This window comes from Chelonoidis abingdonii, chromosome 14 (assembly GCF_003597395.2).
Source record: "Chelonoidis abingdonii isolate Lonesome George chromosome 14, CheloAbing_2.0, whole genome shotgun sequence".
In the NCBI taxonomy this organism is placed as follows: Eukaryota; Metazoa; Chordata; order Testudines; family Testudinidae; genus Chelonoidis; species Chelonoidis abingdonii.
In genome coordinates, this window is record NC_133782.1 from 38,031,149 (window position 1) to 38,045,680 (window position 14,532).

Genomic DNA, 14,532 nt, shown 5'->3' on the forward strand with positions numbered 1-14,532 from the left:
TGGGTGGAGGGCGCGTGCTGTATAACGGCACTAGGGCAGCCGAGGGGGCGGGGAGGTGTGCGACGTATAATGGCACTGAGGGCAGCAGAGGTGGGGCGGGGAAGCGGCTGTATTTGTATAATGGGCACTAGGGCAGCAGAGTGGGGGCGAAAGCGCAGTCTGTCATAATGGGCCCTAGAGTAGCACAGGTAGGGGCGGGGAAGCGGTCGCTACTCAGGACTGGAGCAGTACAAAAGGAAAATGGCAGCTGAGTAGGCATCATTATGCAGCTGCATCTGTCCACAACCAATTCCCTTCAGAAACAGCCAGGTGGTGAGTTTTCCCTGTTCCCACTGCGGACTACGCAGTATACTGAGGCATTTGGAGTTGGGGGCAGCCTCACCTCATGGAATTCACATGCCGACTCCTGGGATGGATCCCACCTCCTTACGTTCCTCATAAACTGCAAGTGAATCCCAGTGCCTCAGGACCAGCCTAGGGGAAAGTGAGCAAGCACAGAGCCGTGCTGAGCACCGTGGGCTGATCTCAGACCCTGTCCCCGGATGATGCCGTCCACCTTGTAAAGAAGTGAACCCTCCACTCTCTGGCATCTCCGGGTCGTGCAGTTTATGAAAGGGACCCCTTGGCTCTACCCTCCAGACGGGATCATGCGCAGCACAGCAAGGCAGGGGATCATGAAGGGAGTGCAAAGGGATGTAGCAGGAAATCCAGATGAATAATCTGTAAAAATCTGCTATCTCTGTATTAAATGGGTATTAGGCAGCAAGCATGGGTGGGGAAGGGGCCAGCTGCTACTGGAAGGCACTAGGCACAAGAGTGGGTGGAAAGGGCCGCTGTACTGTAGAATGGGACAAAGGCAGCAGAGGAGTGGGGCTGGGAAGAGCGGCATAACCTGTATAATGGCACTAGGGGCAGCAGAGGTGGGTGGGGTGGGAAGAGCGGCTTAACTGTATAAATGGCACTAGGGGGCAAAGCAGAGGGGAGGCGGGAGGCGACTGTACTGTAAAGGGCACAGGGACAAGCAGAGAGTGGGTGGGAAACGGGGCGCGTTACGTATAATTGCACTAGGGCAGCAGAGGTGGGGTGGGGAAGGGCGGCTGTAACTGTAGAAGCACTAAGGGCCAGCAACGAGGGTGGGTGGGAAAGCGGCTGTACTGATAAGGGCACTAGGGGCAGCAAGGGTGGGGGTTGGGGGAAGGGGCGCTGTATGTAATAATGGGGACTAGGGGGCAGCAGAGGTGGGGCGGGGAAGGGGCGGCCTGTACCGTATAATGGCACTAGGGGCACAGAGGGTGGGGCGGGAACGACAGCTACTGTATAATGGGCACTAGGGGGCAGCAGAGGGTGGGGGTGGGAAGGCGGCTGTTGCGTATAATGGCAACGAGGGGGCACAGAGAGGGGGCGGGGAAAGGTTGGCTGTACGATATGGCGACTAGGGGCAGCAAGGGTGGGGGCGGGAAAGGGCGGCTGTACGTATAGAGGGCACAGGGCAGCAAGAGGGGGCGGTGGAAGGGCGGCTGTCTTATAAGTCTCTAGCGAAGGTAGCACAGTGGGGCGGGAAGCGGTCGCTAATACTCAGCACGGAGCAGTATTAAAGAATGGCAGCATGAGTTAGGCCATTCTTATAAGCACGCCATCATGTCCACAACCAATTTCCTTCAGAAGACAGCCAGGTGTGTGATTCCGTTCCTCCCACGCAGACTACGCAGTATACTTGGAGGCATTTGGAGGGTTGGGGGCACCTCAACACTCTTCATGGTCTTTCACAGCCTGACTCCTGGGGGATGGATCCACCTCCCCGCTTTTACGTTTTCCTCGTCACTGCTCAATGAATTCCCCCGTGCCCAGACCAAGCCCGGGGAAAAAGTGAGCATCACAGCGGCAGTGCTGAGCACCGGTGCTTGATCTCAGACCCCATGTCCCCGGGAGATTCGGCCCATCCTGATAGAAGTGAAACCCGCACTCTCTGCAATCTCCGGGTCGTGCAAGATTGATACGAAGGACCCCTTGCTCACCCACTACCAGACGGGATCTCATGCCAGCACAGGCAAAGGGAAGGGGATCCTAGGAGCAAAGGGGGGGGTTTAGCAGGAAATCCAGATTGGAGAATCGGTAAAAAACTCTGCTATACTGTAAGGGCATTAGGGAGTCAGAGAATTGGGTTGGAAGGGGCAAGCTGTACGGGTAATGGCACTCAGGGCAAGCAGAGAGTGGGGTGGAAAGGGCGGTCTGACTTTATAGGGCAACTAGGGGGCATGCAGAGGTGGGCTGGGAAGAGGCGCCTAACTGATAGATGGGCAACTAGGGCAGCAGAGGGTGGGGTGGGGAAGGAGCGGCCGTACTGGTATACATGGCACCTAGGGGCAGCAGAAGGGTGAGGCGGGAAGGCGCGACTGTACTGGATAATGGCCTAGGGGCAGCAGAGGTGGGGCGGGAAGAGCGGCTGTGCGGAATAAGGGCACTAGGCACAAGGTGGGTGGGATAGGGCAGCTGTAACTGTATAATGAGCAACTACGGCGGCAACAAGAGAGTGGTGGGAAGGCGGCTGTACGTGTAATGGGCACTAGGGGCAGCAGAGGGTGGGGTTGGGGAACAGAGGCGCTATAAATGTAAATGGCACAGGGCAGCAAGGGGGTGGGGTGGGGAAGGAGCGGCTGTACTGTATAATGGGCACTAAAAGGCGGGCAGCAGAGGGTGGACGAAGGCGATGACTGAATAAGGGCACTAGGGCAGCAGAGGGGGGCGGGGAAGGGGCGGTGTACTGATAATGGGCACTAGGGCAGCAGAGTGGGGGTGGAAGCGGCTGACTGTAATAATGGGCATAGGGGGCAGCCAGAGGTGGGGGGGAAGGGGCGCTGTACTGAATAATGGGCACTAGGGCAAGCCAGAGGTGGGGCGGAGGCGGCTGTACTGAATAATGGCACAAGGGGCGAGCAGAGGTGGGCGGAAGCGACCAGCTGTACTGTTAATAATGGGCATAGGGGCACCAGGGGGTGGGGAAGGGCGGCTGTGCGTAAATGGGCACAGGGGCACAGAGGGTGGGGGCGGTAGGGGCGGCTGTACGTATAAGGCCACTAGGGGGCAGCATAAAGAGAAGAGTGGGGGCGGGCAAGGCGGCGTACTGTATAATGGCACTAGGGGCAGCAGAGTGGGGCGGGGAAGTGGCGGCTGTCTGTATAATGGGCTCTAGGAGTAGCACAGGGTGGGGTGGGAGCGGTCGCTATAATACGCAGGCACTGATGCAGTAAATAAGGATGCAGCTGAGTGAAGGCCATCATTATACAGCTGCATCATGTCCAAACCATTTCCTTCAAGAAAGACACCAGGTTGTGTGAGTTCCCTTGTTGCTCCCCACGGCAGGACTACGCAGTATATCTGGAGGGATGGAGTTTGGGGGGCAGCACTCAACCCTTCATATAACGTTCCACAAGCCCAGGACCTGGGACGGGACCACCTCCCTTTACGTTTTCCTCGTAACGCAGGAAATCCCCCTGCCTTCAGACCAGCCGGGGGAAAGTGATTCAATCACAAGAGGCAGTGGCTGAAGCACCGTGGTGCTATCTCAGACCCATGTCCCCGGGATCGAATTTCGGCTCCATCCGTAGAAGTGGAAACCTCCACCCTGCATCTCCTAAGGGGTCGCAGTGATACGAAGGGACCCCCTTGCTCACGCACTCCAGACGGGACTCCATGCTCAGCACAAGGGCAAGGGACAGGGGACTGAAGAGGCAAGGGGAGGGAAGCAGAAACCAGAAAATTGGAGAATCTGGTAAAAAATCTGCTCGTACTGTATAAATGGGCATTAGGGGCAGCAGAGGTTGGGAAGAAGGGGCGCTGTACTGTAAGATGGCACTAGGGGCAGCAAGAGCGTGCGGGGACAGGGGCGACAACGCTGTTGGAGCAGAGAACAGTTTGGAGGAGTCGGCAGCAGAGAGATTGTGTTGGAGCAAGAACAGTTTGGAGATCGAGCAGAGAGGAACTTGTGTGGAGCAGAGAACAGTTTGAGGAGTCTGCTGCCCCCTATTGCCTGTTATACAGTACAGCTGTCCTTCCCCACCCCCAACCTCTGCTGCCCCCTAGTGTCCATTATGCAGTACAGATATGAGAAGAATGTGATTGGGAAGTGGATCCCATCCCCTGGGAGCTGGCCTGTGAACATCACCATGAAGGGTGAGGCCCCCAAATGCCCCTTACAGCCCCCCCAAAATAAAGCCACCTCAGGGTCATACCAGCAGCTCCGTGCTACCTTCAAGGAGAGACCTCGACTGCAAACTTTAAAGGGGACAGTAGGAAGAGCCTTGGCCCCCCCATTGCAGTATCTCCGATTGACCCACAGGTGGCAGCCTTTCACCATGGCTGACACCAAATGCATCTGGCAGGCAGAAAATCTTCCCTTAAAGGGTAGGGCACCCATACTTCCCTGTCCTGGCTGGGGTATAGTGGAGGTAGCAGATCCCTATTGACTGTTCTCCTGTCCCTACGATTCCTGGTTATTAACAGCTTCCCTTTTTCTCCTTCTCTTAGCTATCGGGTCTCTGCCCATCCCCCTGGTGGCTGGGTGCGCTGGTGCTGCCGCAGGTCTGCTTCTGCTGCTGCTTCTCATCTGTCTCTGCAGGAGGATGAAGAAAGGTGTGTGGGGAGGGAAAGAGGGGGATGGGGAATGAGACCCAGGCATCCAGGATGACCGTTCAATTCTCCAAATCCTAGGGGATTCTGGAGCACTCTCTCCCCTCCCCTCCCACCTCTAGGATCAATTTGGGATTGCAACTGGAAATAACTTTGGGTAATCGGCTAGAGCAGGACTGCCTTGCACAGGATCATGGGTGATTTAGTACTACAGGACTTCAGTGCAAAGGACGGTGGGTAATTTGGAGTAAACGACTCTGGGGAGTTTACAGGAGGGAGACTCTGCTGCAATGGATCATGGGTAATTGGGTAGTTACAAGATGCAAAGAATTGTGGTTTCAGGGATGAGATGCCAGGATGGGACTCAGGCATCTGCTGCCCCCTAGTGCCCACTATACAGTATAGCCGCCCCTATGCACAGAGGCACAGCTCACCCACAGGGAGCCCTGCAGCTCCCAGCCCCTAAGTTGCGGGGAGAGATCGGGGGGGCAGGGGAATGGTGGGCATTCAAGCAATACTGCCAGGAGATCACATGACTGGGGCTGAAATGCAGCCAACTCTGGGGTGGAGTAGCTGGGCCAACAGGTGCACTGAGATGTCTCCCGGCAATCGCTCGCTCAAGGCTGAGATGCAGCCACCTCCAGGGTGGAACACAGCAGCTTGCAATCAGCTGTGCAGATTTGTGGAAGGGCAAAAGCAGGTGCTAGATCTCATGGAAGCAGCCAGGGTGGAGGAATTTAGGACAACAGAATCAGGTCTGCAGATCTAGAGATACACCTGAGTTTATGGCCAGTGTCTTGGGCAAACTACATAGAGTGGGGTGCGAGGGGAAGGAGGGAGTGTTATTGGGAACCATCTTGTTTAGTGTTTGTGTAGCGCCTAGCACATTGGGGTTCTTCACCATGAGGTGTTTCTCCTAGGTGCTAAAACAATAATAATTAAGAGGGGATGGGACTTATCCATAGACAGCAGCTGTGGAACCTCTACCTCCTTCCCACTCTGTAGCTGGGGCATTAGGACAGGGAGTGACCGCAAAGGAAGAGCGTCTGGAGATGGGGTCCCCTGGGGGTAACCTGGATTGTGCGACTGCTGAGCTCTCTGTCCCACCAGCCTGGGGTATCTCTCCGTGATGTCCCCCTCTGGTGTTATCTAGATCGGTGATCTGCTAGATCTCTCCAATCCTGGACTCTGGGAGCCAGCCTTACCCTGCTGTGCTGTGAGACCCCCAGCTCCTGGGCTGTTCACACACAGTCTCTGGCATGTCGGCTGCTCCTTGGATTGTACGATCGAATGACACTAGCCAATATCTCCAGTCCCAGACACAACCCTAAGAACCTCCGTCTTGCAGTATCCAGTTATGCCCGCTGGACGCTGCAAGTTTATATAAGTTTGTCAGTTTAACAAAGAAATTGATATGTATCAGGCTTGTTATCCCAGGGGGAGTCTCTGACATGCTTCAAACCAAACACACTGTTTCAGGTAGAATAAACAAACAGATTTATTAACCATAAAGGTAGATTTTAAGTGATTATAAGTCAAAGCATAACAAGTCAGATTTGGTCAAATGAAATAAAAGCAAAATGCATTCTAAGCTGCTCTTAACACTTTCAATGTCCTTACAAACTTAGTACTTCTCACCACAGGCTGGCTGGTTGCCCTTCAGCCAGGCTCTCCCCTTTGATCAGCCCTTCAGTTGCTGGGTGGTGGCATCTGTAGATGTAGGTGGAAGAGAGAGGAAGAGCAGGGCAAACATCTCTCCCTTTTATCATGTCCTTTCTTCCCTCTTTGCTTTGTCCCTTCCAACCTTCAGAGTGAAGTGAGCATTACCTCATCGCAGTCCTAAACTGACCAAAGGAAGGGGGGTGACTCACTCAAGAGTCCAACAGATCTTTTGCTGTTGCCTAGGCCAGCGTGCTTTGTTCCTGTGAGGCTGGGCTGGGTTTGTCCCATACATGCCTTGATGAGGTGTGAACTGCCCCCTGCTCTTAGAGGGTTTTTGCCTTGCCTTTCTTTAAGCCATGAAGGCACATTTTCAGCCTCATAACTATATACATGAAATTATAATCTAACATTACTAAACGTTATTGTAACGACAGTTACTATAACAACCACGCTCAGTGCATCATGAGCCTTCCGAAGACACCGAACATAAGAAACTTTGCATTGGATACCACATAATCATTTTAGCAGGATGAACATGGGGCTGCAGGGTGTTCCCATGAGGTACCGAATATCACACTCTCTCACACTCTGATGCTGTTGTCAAGCCACAGACCTCTGATAGGCACGACACTTACACAGCCATCCACAGGCAGGGACATGCCCAGCTGAGGTATATGAATGATCTCCCAGGCATTCATGAAACATCAAAAGGGAGGCTCCAGCCAATTCCCCCCAGCTCCCCAACCTTGCACCCCAGAACTGTACCATCTTTCACTGGTCAGAAGCCTGGCCAGGGTAAGCTCATTACCTAGCTCACCACTTCGTCAACAGAAGTGGACATGCACCAGCCTTTGTAACCTGAGCTGAGATTCCCCAAGCACTTGAACAAAACACGCTGTTTTAGGAAAAATATAGAACAGGTGATTAATGACAGAAAGACAGATTTGAAGTGATTATAGGGAGCAAGCGCAGAGAACAAAGTTGGTTCCTTAAGAAATAAAAATAAATTCACAGTCTAAGTTCTACAAACTAAGCAGGATTTGAATCAAGAGTGTCTCCCCCAAGAGATGATACAAGCAGGTTACAGATCCTCAGTACACAGGCTAGGACTCTTCTCCAGCCTGGGACCTCCTGCTCCCAGTTCAAAGTCTTTGTCCTCCAAATGTGTTGCCAGGTGTTGGGTTGTGGGGGGAGTGAGGCCAAGTGATGATGTCACTTCCCCTCTTTTATACTTTCTTGCTAAGATCTTTGCTGTGCAGTGGGGATCAGGTGGTCCCCATTGGTCAAGCAGTCTCCGTTGTATACCGTCTATGGATAGTGGATTCTTTCCTTGATGGGTATTGATGAGCCATTAATGCTCCCAGGCTACCCTACTGTTGTACCTGAAAGGCTGGTTGTGGGTGTTCCCAACCTCACAACATATTTCACTAACATATACAGTAATACTTCATAACTTCCCATACAATGACAGTGTGTGCAATCCAACAGGATATTAATGTTCAACAGATGAAGCCTTTAAAATGATACCTCACAAGGCACATTTTGTACCAACCATATCAGAATTGTATGAGTGGTGAATGTGGGGGTTCCACGGTGCTATTTTGAGGTACAGAGCATCACCCCATCCCCCTTACTTCACTGCAGGAGTTTTAGTCACTGATTCAAGTGGAGGCAGTGGGCCCAAGATCCTCTTTAGGTTTTGACCATACAGCTCCCAAGTGTTGCTAAACATTGTCATGTCCCCTCCTTGAGCGCTTGTAAAGTTCTGTGTATCTTTTAACCCTTTGTGGATCAGTCTGGTCATTTCAGACCTTAGCCCGTGTGCCTCCTCTGGGATGCTAGAAAGTATCTCTTTGTATCTGTTCAGTATTGATAACCCTTCTGCTTTTCCAACTGGTGTTAACTCAATGCAGATATAAATGTTTTCTAGAGTGCAGGTAACTTGTCATTTAGTCAGCAATGCCATGAGATAGTGTGCCTCGGTTTCCCCTTCCATGCAGTAGACCAGGTTTATTATGGTTTCTTTGCTGTGACACCCCCCCTACTGAACCCCTGCCCTGCTCCCTGCAGCACAATGCCACCTTAGGGCATTGGGCTCAGCATTGACTGGCAGAAGAGACCTCCTCCTGGTGTGGTGAGCCGTGCCTGACTCCCTGGAGCACAGCACCCCCAGCAGAGCACTGCCGCAGTGCTTAGCACTGACTATCAGGGGAGAGCCTCCCTGCACTGCTCCCTGCCTTACAGCACCCCCTAGTGTCATGCTGGTGCATTACAGTCAGTGCTGATTAAGTTGCAAGAATGGCCCTTACTGAGCCGCCGCTCCCTGCAGCACAGCACCCCCAGTGACCCATGGGGGTATTGCAGACAGCACTCTTTCACAGGGGAGTGTGCCCTCTATTGAGCTACCCACAATGCCGCTTCCTTGCTTTGCTATCCCTTGTTGGTCTCCCTTCTAAGTGCACCCCACCCTTTCCCCGTCTGAGCCAGAGCCCTAACATGGAACAGAAACACACTATGAAATGCCCCAGGTACAGTAGCGAAGTGACTGATTTGCTTTTCTCATTGGTAGGTTCCAAGTGGGAGCGGAGGAGGAGAGCCCAGAACGATGGTTTCTTCGGCAGTTACTCACCTATGCCTCTGGAAACGATCAACCCGGACACTCTTTAACCTCCAGGGGAAATTACACCCCCCTCAGCTCCTTGCCTCCATGTCCCCCGCAACATCATAGGACCAATGAAGATCTGTGAAGCTTACCACACTCACCGTGCACATCCTCCCAAGGTCTCCTTCACGCCGGTGGGCACACACCAGGTGTCCAGCCGAAAACATCCCTGGCAAAACGAGATGTGATGGTGTCTCTTTGCTGCTGCAGAGAGACTGAGACAGTTTGAAAGGAAGGAAGAAGTTTCTACTCTCCTAACTTCTCATCAAATCTCCCCTTTACCAGGAACATTCAAACTGATGTAAATCTCTGTAAATTTCCTGTCTCCTGTTGGCATTAAACCCCCCTTTAACCTCCTATGGTCTTTCTGCTCTGCCTCCCCCGTGATTCTATAAAATGAGACAGGTCAGGCTGGAAGGGACCTGGAGACGTCATGAAGTCCAGCCCCGTGCACTGAGGTAGGACCATGTAGACCATCTCCAACAGGTGTTTGTCCCACCTGGTCTCCAAAACCTCCAGTGATGGGGCTTCCACAACCTCCCTCAGAAGCCGATTACAGAGCTTAACTACACTTACAGTTAGAAACTTTTTCCTAATATCTAACCTCAGTCTCTCTTGCTGCAGATGTTTGTCTAACTTCAGTGGAAATGGGGAATAATTGATCCCCGCCTTCTTTGTAACCGCCCTTCACATATTGGAAGACTGTTCTCAGGTCCCCTTAGTCTTCTTTTCTCAAGACGAAAAAAGCTCGGTTTTTTTTTTTTAAAAAACCCTTTCCTCATAGGTCAGGTTTTCAAAACCTTTGATCATTTTTGTTGCTCTCCTTTGGACTCTCTTGAATTTGTCCACATCTTTCCTAAAATCCCAGAATTGGACACAGTTCTCCAGCTGACGTCTCACCAATGCCGAGCGGAGTAGGAGAATGACCTTCCGTGTGTTACATACAAGACTCCTGTTAATACACCCCAGAATGATATTTGCCTTTTTCACAGCTGCATCACGTTGGGGACTCATCTGCAATTTGTGATCCACCCTAACCCCGGATCCCCTCAGCAATACGACCCTCCTAGCCAGTTAGTCCCCAGTTTGCAGCCAGGGCCGGCTCTAAGTTTTTTGCCGCCCCGAGCAAAAGAAAAGAGCGCCGCCCCACTGTAACACTCCCCACCACCACCGCACCCCGGAAACCCCCACCTCCCCGAGTGCCACGACATGCCACCAAAGCCCCTGCCCCCCTTAGCGCCGCGCCACCAAAACCCCCGAGCGCCGCACCGCCGAAGCGCTCGCTCCCCCAAGCACCACGCTGCCTGAAATCCCCGCCCTCCAAGTGCCGCCCAAGCCCCCACCTCCCCCGAGCGCTGCACTGCCCAAGCCCCTGCCCCCCCGAGTGCTGCACAACACCGAAGCATACTGCAAGCCTCCGCCCCCTGTACTGTCCGGTAAGCGACGCTAACCTCACAACTCAAGCCCCTGCCCTCCCGAAGTCAACCCCGGGCTGCCAACCCCCCGCCCGCTCTGAGCGCCGCCACCGCCCAAAGTCATTCCGCCCCCCCCGGTAGTGCCAAGGCTGCCCAAGGCCCCGCCCCCTGGAGCCCGCTACTTGCCCAAAGAGTCGCCGCCCCCCCGATTGCCAAGCTGCCAAAGCCCCAGCCCCCTGAGTGCCACGACGCCCAAGCCCCCGCCCCTAAGCGCCGACGCGCCCAAGGCAGTCCCGTCCCCCCCAAAGTTGCCACGCTCCTTGGCCTCAATGGCTACGCCGACCCGCCGCAGTCACGCTGCCCAAAAGCCCCGCCCCCCTGGCTGGCGCCCACTGCCTGAAGGGCCCACGCCCCCTGAGCGCCACGCCGGCCCAATTCCCCCGCCCCTGCCGAAGGCACTTGCGCCGCCCGAAGCCCGCCGGGCCCCGCGAGCACCGACAACCGCGCCAAGCCCAGCCCTTGAGCGCCGCCAAGGACTGCCTGAAGGCCCAACGCCCCCGCCGAGCGCTGAGCTGCCCAAGCCCCCCTCCCCGAGTGCTGCCCGGCCAAAACAAAAACAAACAAACAAAACCCTCCAGCACTGCCTCGCCGAACCAACCAACCAACCAAAAACTTGAGCACCGCCCCGCCCCAAGGTGCCGCCCCAAGCACATGCTTGTTCGGTTGGTGCCTGGAACCAGCCCTGTTTGCAGCCATGCCTTTGATTTTCCCTTCCTAAATGAAATTATTTGCACTTCAAGTATCAGGGGGTAGCCGTGTTAGTCGGTATCCACAAAAACAGCGAGGAGGCCGGTGGCACCTCCTCACTGTCTTTGCACTTGTCTCTATTTAATTTCATCCTGTTGATTTCAGGTCAATTCCCCCAACTCGTCAAGGTTGTTTTGAATTCTAACCCTGCCCTCCAAAGTGCTTGCAACCCTTCCCAGCTTGGTGCCCTCCGCAAAGTTTATAAGCCTATTCTCCACTCTCCATTCTCCAAGTCATGCATGAAAATATTGACTAGTACCAGACTACGACTGAGCCCTGTGGGGCACCATTAAGTTCGCCCTCTCACTTTAATGGCAAACCATTGCTAACTACTCTTTGAGGATGGTCTTTCAGCCAGTTGTGCACCCAGCTTATAATAATTTCACCTAGACCACATTTCCCTAGTTTGCTTATGAGAATGTCGTGTGGGACTGTCGAACACCTGACTAAAATCAAGATACATCCATGTCTACTGCTTCCCCTCCATCCACAAAGCCAGTAACCCTGCCAAAGAAGGAAATGAGGTTGCTTCGGCATGATTTGTTCTTGAGAAATCCGTGCTGGCTCTTTCTTATAATCTTCTTATCCTCTAGGTGCTCAAGACTGATTGTTTAATAATTTGTTCCAGTATCTTTCCAGGTATCAAAGTTAGACTTTCTTGTTTATAATAATCAAGGTCTTCCTTCTTTCCCTTTTTAAAGACAGCTACCATGTTTGTCCTCCTCCAGCTATCTGGAATATCACCCATGCTCCATGACTTCTCTAAGATAATCGCTGACCATTCTGAGATTGTTTCAGCTAATTCCTTAAGTACCCTAGGATGATTTGATCAGGTGCTGCCAACTTGGATACATCTAATGTCTCTAAATATTCTTTAACATGTTCTTTCTCTATTTCCTTTGCTCTGGTTATTTCTTCCCCGCTGCAGTGTGTGTCATTGGCCCTGTACTGCTGACCCAGAAGGGAGATTTTGCTTAGAACTCCTGTCTCTGCTGAGCTGGGCTGTGGCCGGCTGTGTGCACCCACCACTATCCCCACTATCAAGGAAAAGTCACCTTGCCCTGAATTTATGAGGCTACGGGCTCAGAGAGCAACAGCCTCCAGTGAGCTGAATTCAGTTTCTCTGGGTATCAGGACTCCTGGGTTCTCATCCCAGCTCTGGGCATGGCGTGGGGGGACTCCTGGGTTCCCCTCCCAGTTCCAAGAAGGGGTATGATTCCTATCAGTTGGGAAGACATGAAACCAACATTTTCAAAGGTGACTTGTGGGTCCTGGGATCTGGCAAGGCCCTAATCCTCCAAGGGCAGCTTCCCAGCTAGTCAGACAGACTCTCTAGGCACTCTTGAAATTCCTGGCCTCTGGTCTTTACCATGAGATTACTAGCATCTACCACCCCCGAGCCCACAGCCAGTTGTTGCCCATAAGAGCCTCAATCCAAGGCTGAGATGGCCAAAGGGATACAGACACCCAATTCACATCCTCGTTCATGGGTATTCAAACCCCTTAGGCCTCAGCATAAACAGGCAAGTTTGAGCTGCTTAGAAAATCAGGGAGAAAAATTTCAATGCAAATGGGAGGAAATAATTTATTTTCTTATATGTTGGCCACCGCGAACATCTGACTCCCAGTGGAGACTGTATAAAGGCTGGCGCATTGCCCACCTTGACTGCGCTGTGCCTCAGTTTCCACACACAGCTGGAGAAGGCCCTTTGGTTAGATAACACCGCGTTGAGCTGAGCTGGCCCAGGGCCGTGTTGCTTTTGCAAGATGCTGAAGTGGGGGAAATGCAGGGAGGAGGCCTTGGTCTGTGGTCAGCAACTGCTGTCACATTTCCCAAGAGCCTGGCATGTGACCATCGCTGGGATGCGGAGGAAGCAGAGGCTGGGTGTCACGTCCACACCAGGATTTGGCTGACAGGAAGGGAGCCAGTCTCCGCCCTGGGCAGAGACGGGGCTGGTGGCTCGGGACCCAGCTCTCAGCCCCAGACGGATCAGCTCTCGCAGCATGGAGCTAACGCTCCTTCTGCCGCTGCTGGGTAAGTAGCCTCCCTGGGGGCCACTTCCTCTCTTGGGCTGTCTCCTGTCCTCCTTGCTTTCTTGCTTCTCTTTCCTTGCTTGCTTGCTCACCATCCTTCTTTCGGGCTTGACTTTCGATCACTTTTCTTGCTTGCGTTTCTCTTGCGATGGCTTTTCTCTGTTTCTTCCCTTTTCTTTCCATCTCTTTAATTTCTTTCTGTTGCTGTGGCTTTTCTTTCTAGCTTGCTTCTCAGATTCCTCCTTGCTACATTGCTTCCTGCTTTTTCTTTTAATCTTTTTTGTTTCCTGAGTGCTGCCTTGCTTTCTCGCTCTTTTCTTGCGTGTTGGTTTTCTTGCATTCTCTTTTCTGTCTCTTTGCTGTCTTGTTCGCATTCCATCCTCCTGTTTACTCTTTCTTGCTTTTCTTTCTTGCTTGCTTGTTTTCCTGCTTTCTTGTTCTGTCTCTTTTCTATATTTCTTTCTTGCTTGCCTGCTTGCTTGCTCTTTCTGTCTCTTTTCTTGCTTGCTTGCATTTTCTTGCTTTCCTTCTCATCTGAGCGGTACTGTCCTGTGACACTACGACCCCATATTCTCCATAGAGATAGTGTTATGATATGATTATGGCATAACTATGATTATTTTATACACGAGAGGTCACGTGAGGTGTCATTAGAGATGTTATGGTTTACTGAATATGAAGACTTTTTATCAATACATTAGAAGCAAGAGGAAGACCAAGAACAGCTGCAGCGGCACAGCAGCCAACGAACAGAGCTGCTAACAGGGGAGTTTCAGTGGGAGTTTCCAGGGGGAGGTTGCAGGGGAGACCAAAGCAGAGGAACCAACAAGCCAGAGAAGAGAGAGGACAGTAGGGCGCCAGGAGTCCAGTGCCTAGGAGGTCTGTGTTGTGGCGTGTGGCCTGGATTGCCAGGCACAAAGTGAGAAGGCCATGACTGATACAGAAGGAGCAGTGAAAGACACAATGAGGATGACTGGATGTGGAAGCTGAGGCATGTACATGATCCTAGAGGGGTTATCTGAAAAGGGTTATATCTGCATGAAGTGCCGCCTGATAGAGCTGATGGAAGAAAAGATCCGGGGCCTGGAGATGCAGGTGGAAACTCTGGTTGAGTTTAGAAGGGGATTCGAGGAGATGATGGAACACAGACAGGAGGAGGCCGAAGGTATAAGCTCAGATGTGCAGATGGAAGCGGGACCAAAGAATTCTGAGGAGGGGCTGCTGGGTGAGGAAAGTGGACGGTGGAAGCATGTGACTAAGAGAACCAGGCAGAGGAAAAGAAGAGCCAGTGAAGGAGAAATAGAACTCAGGAACAGATTTGCAGAG

General features: G+C 52.7%; 2 protein-coding genes across 2 annotated transcripts in view; both read left to right on the forward strand.

Moving 5' to 3' along the window:
* The window catches only part of LOC116839022 (Fc receptor-like protein 5), a 14,761-nt gene extending 12,767 nt beyond the window's left edge, over positions 1 to 1,994 (forward strand). Inside the window, exon 6 of the mRNA XM_032804664.2 lies at positions 1,849 to 1,994. Within this exon, the coding sequence (XP_032660555.1) occupies positions 1,849 to 1,994 (146 nt within the window). The remainder of the gene's footprint in view (positions 1 to 1,848) is intronic.
* An 11,098-nt stretch (positions 1,995 to 13,092) lies between these two features.
* LOC116839032 (alpha-1B-glycoprotein-like) overlaps positions 13,093 to 14,532 on the forward strand; it is a 12,479-nt gene continuing 11,039 nt past the window's right edge. Inside the window, exon 1 of the mRNA XM_032804680.2 lies at positions 13,093 to 13,207. Within this exon, the coding sequence (XP_032660571.1) occupies positions 13,177 to 13,207 (31 nt within the window). The 5' untranslated portion in view covers positions 13,093 to 13,176. The remainder of the gene's footprint in view (positions 13,208 to 14,532) is intronic.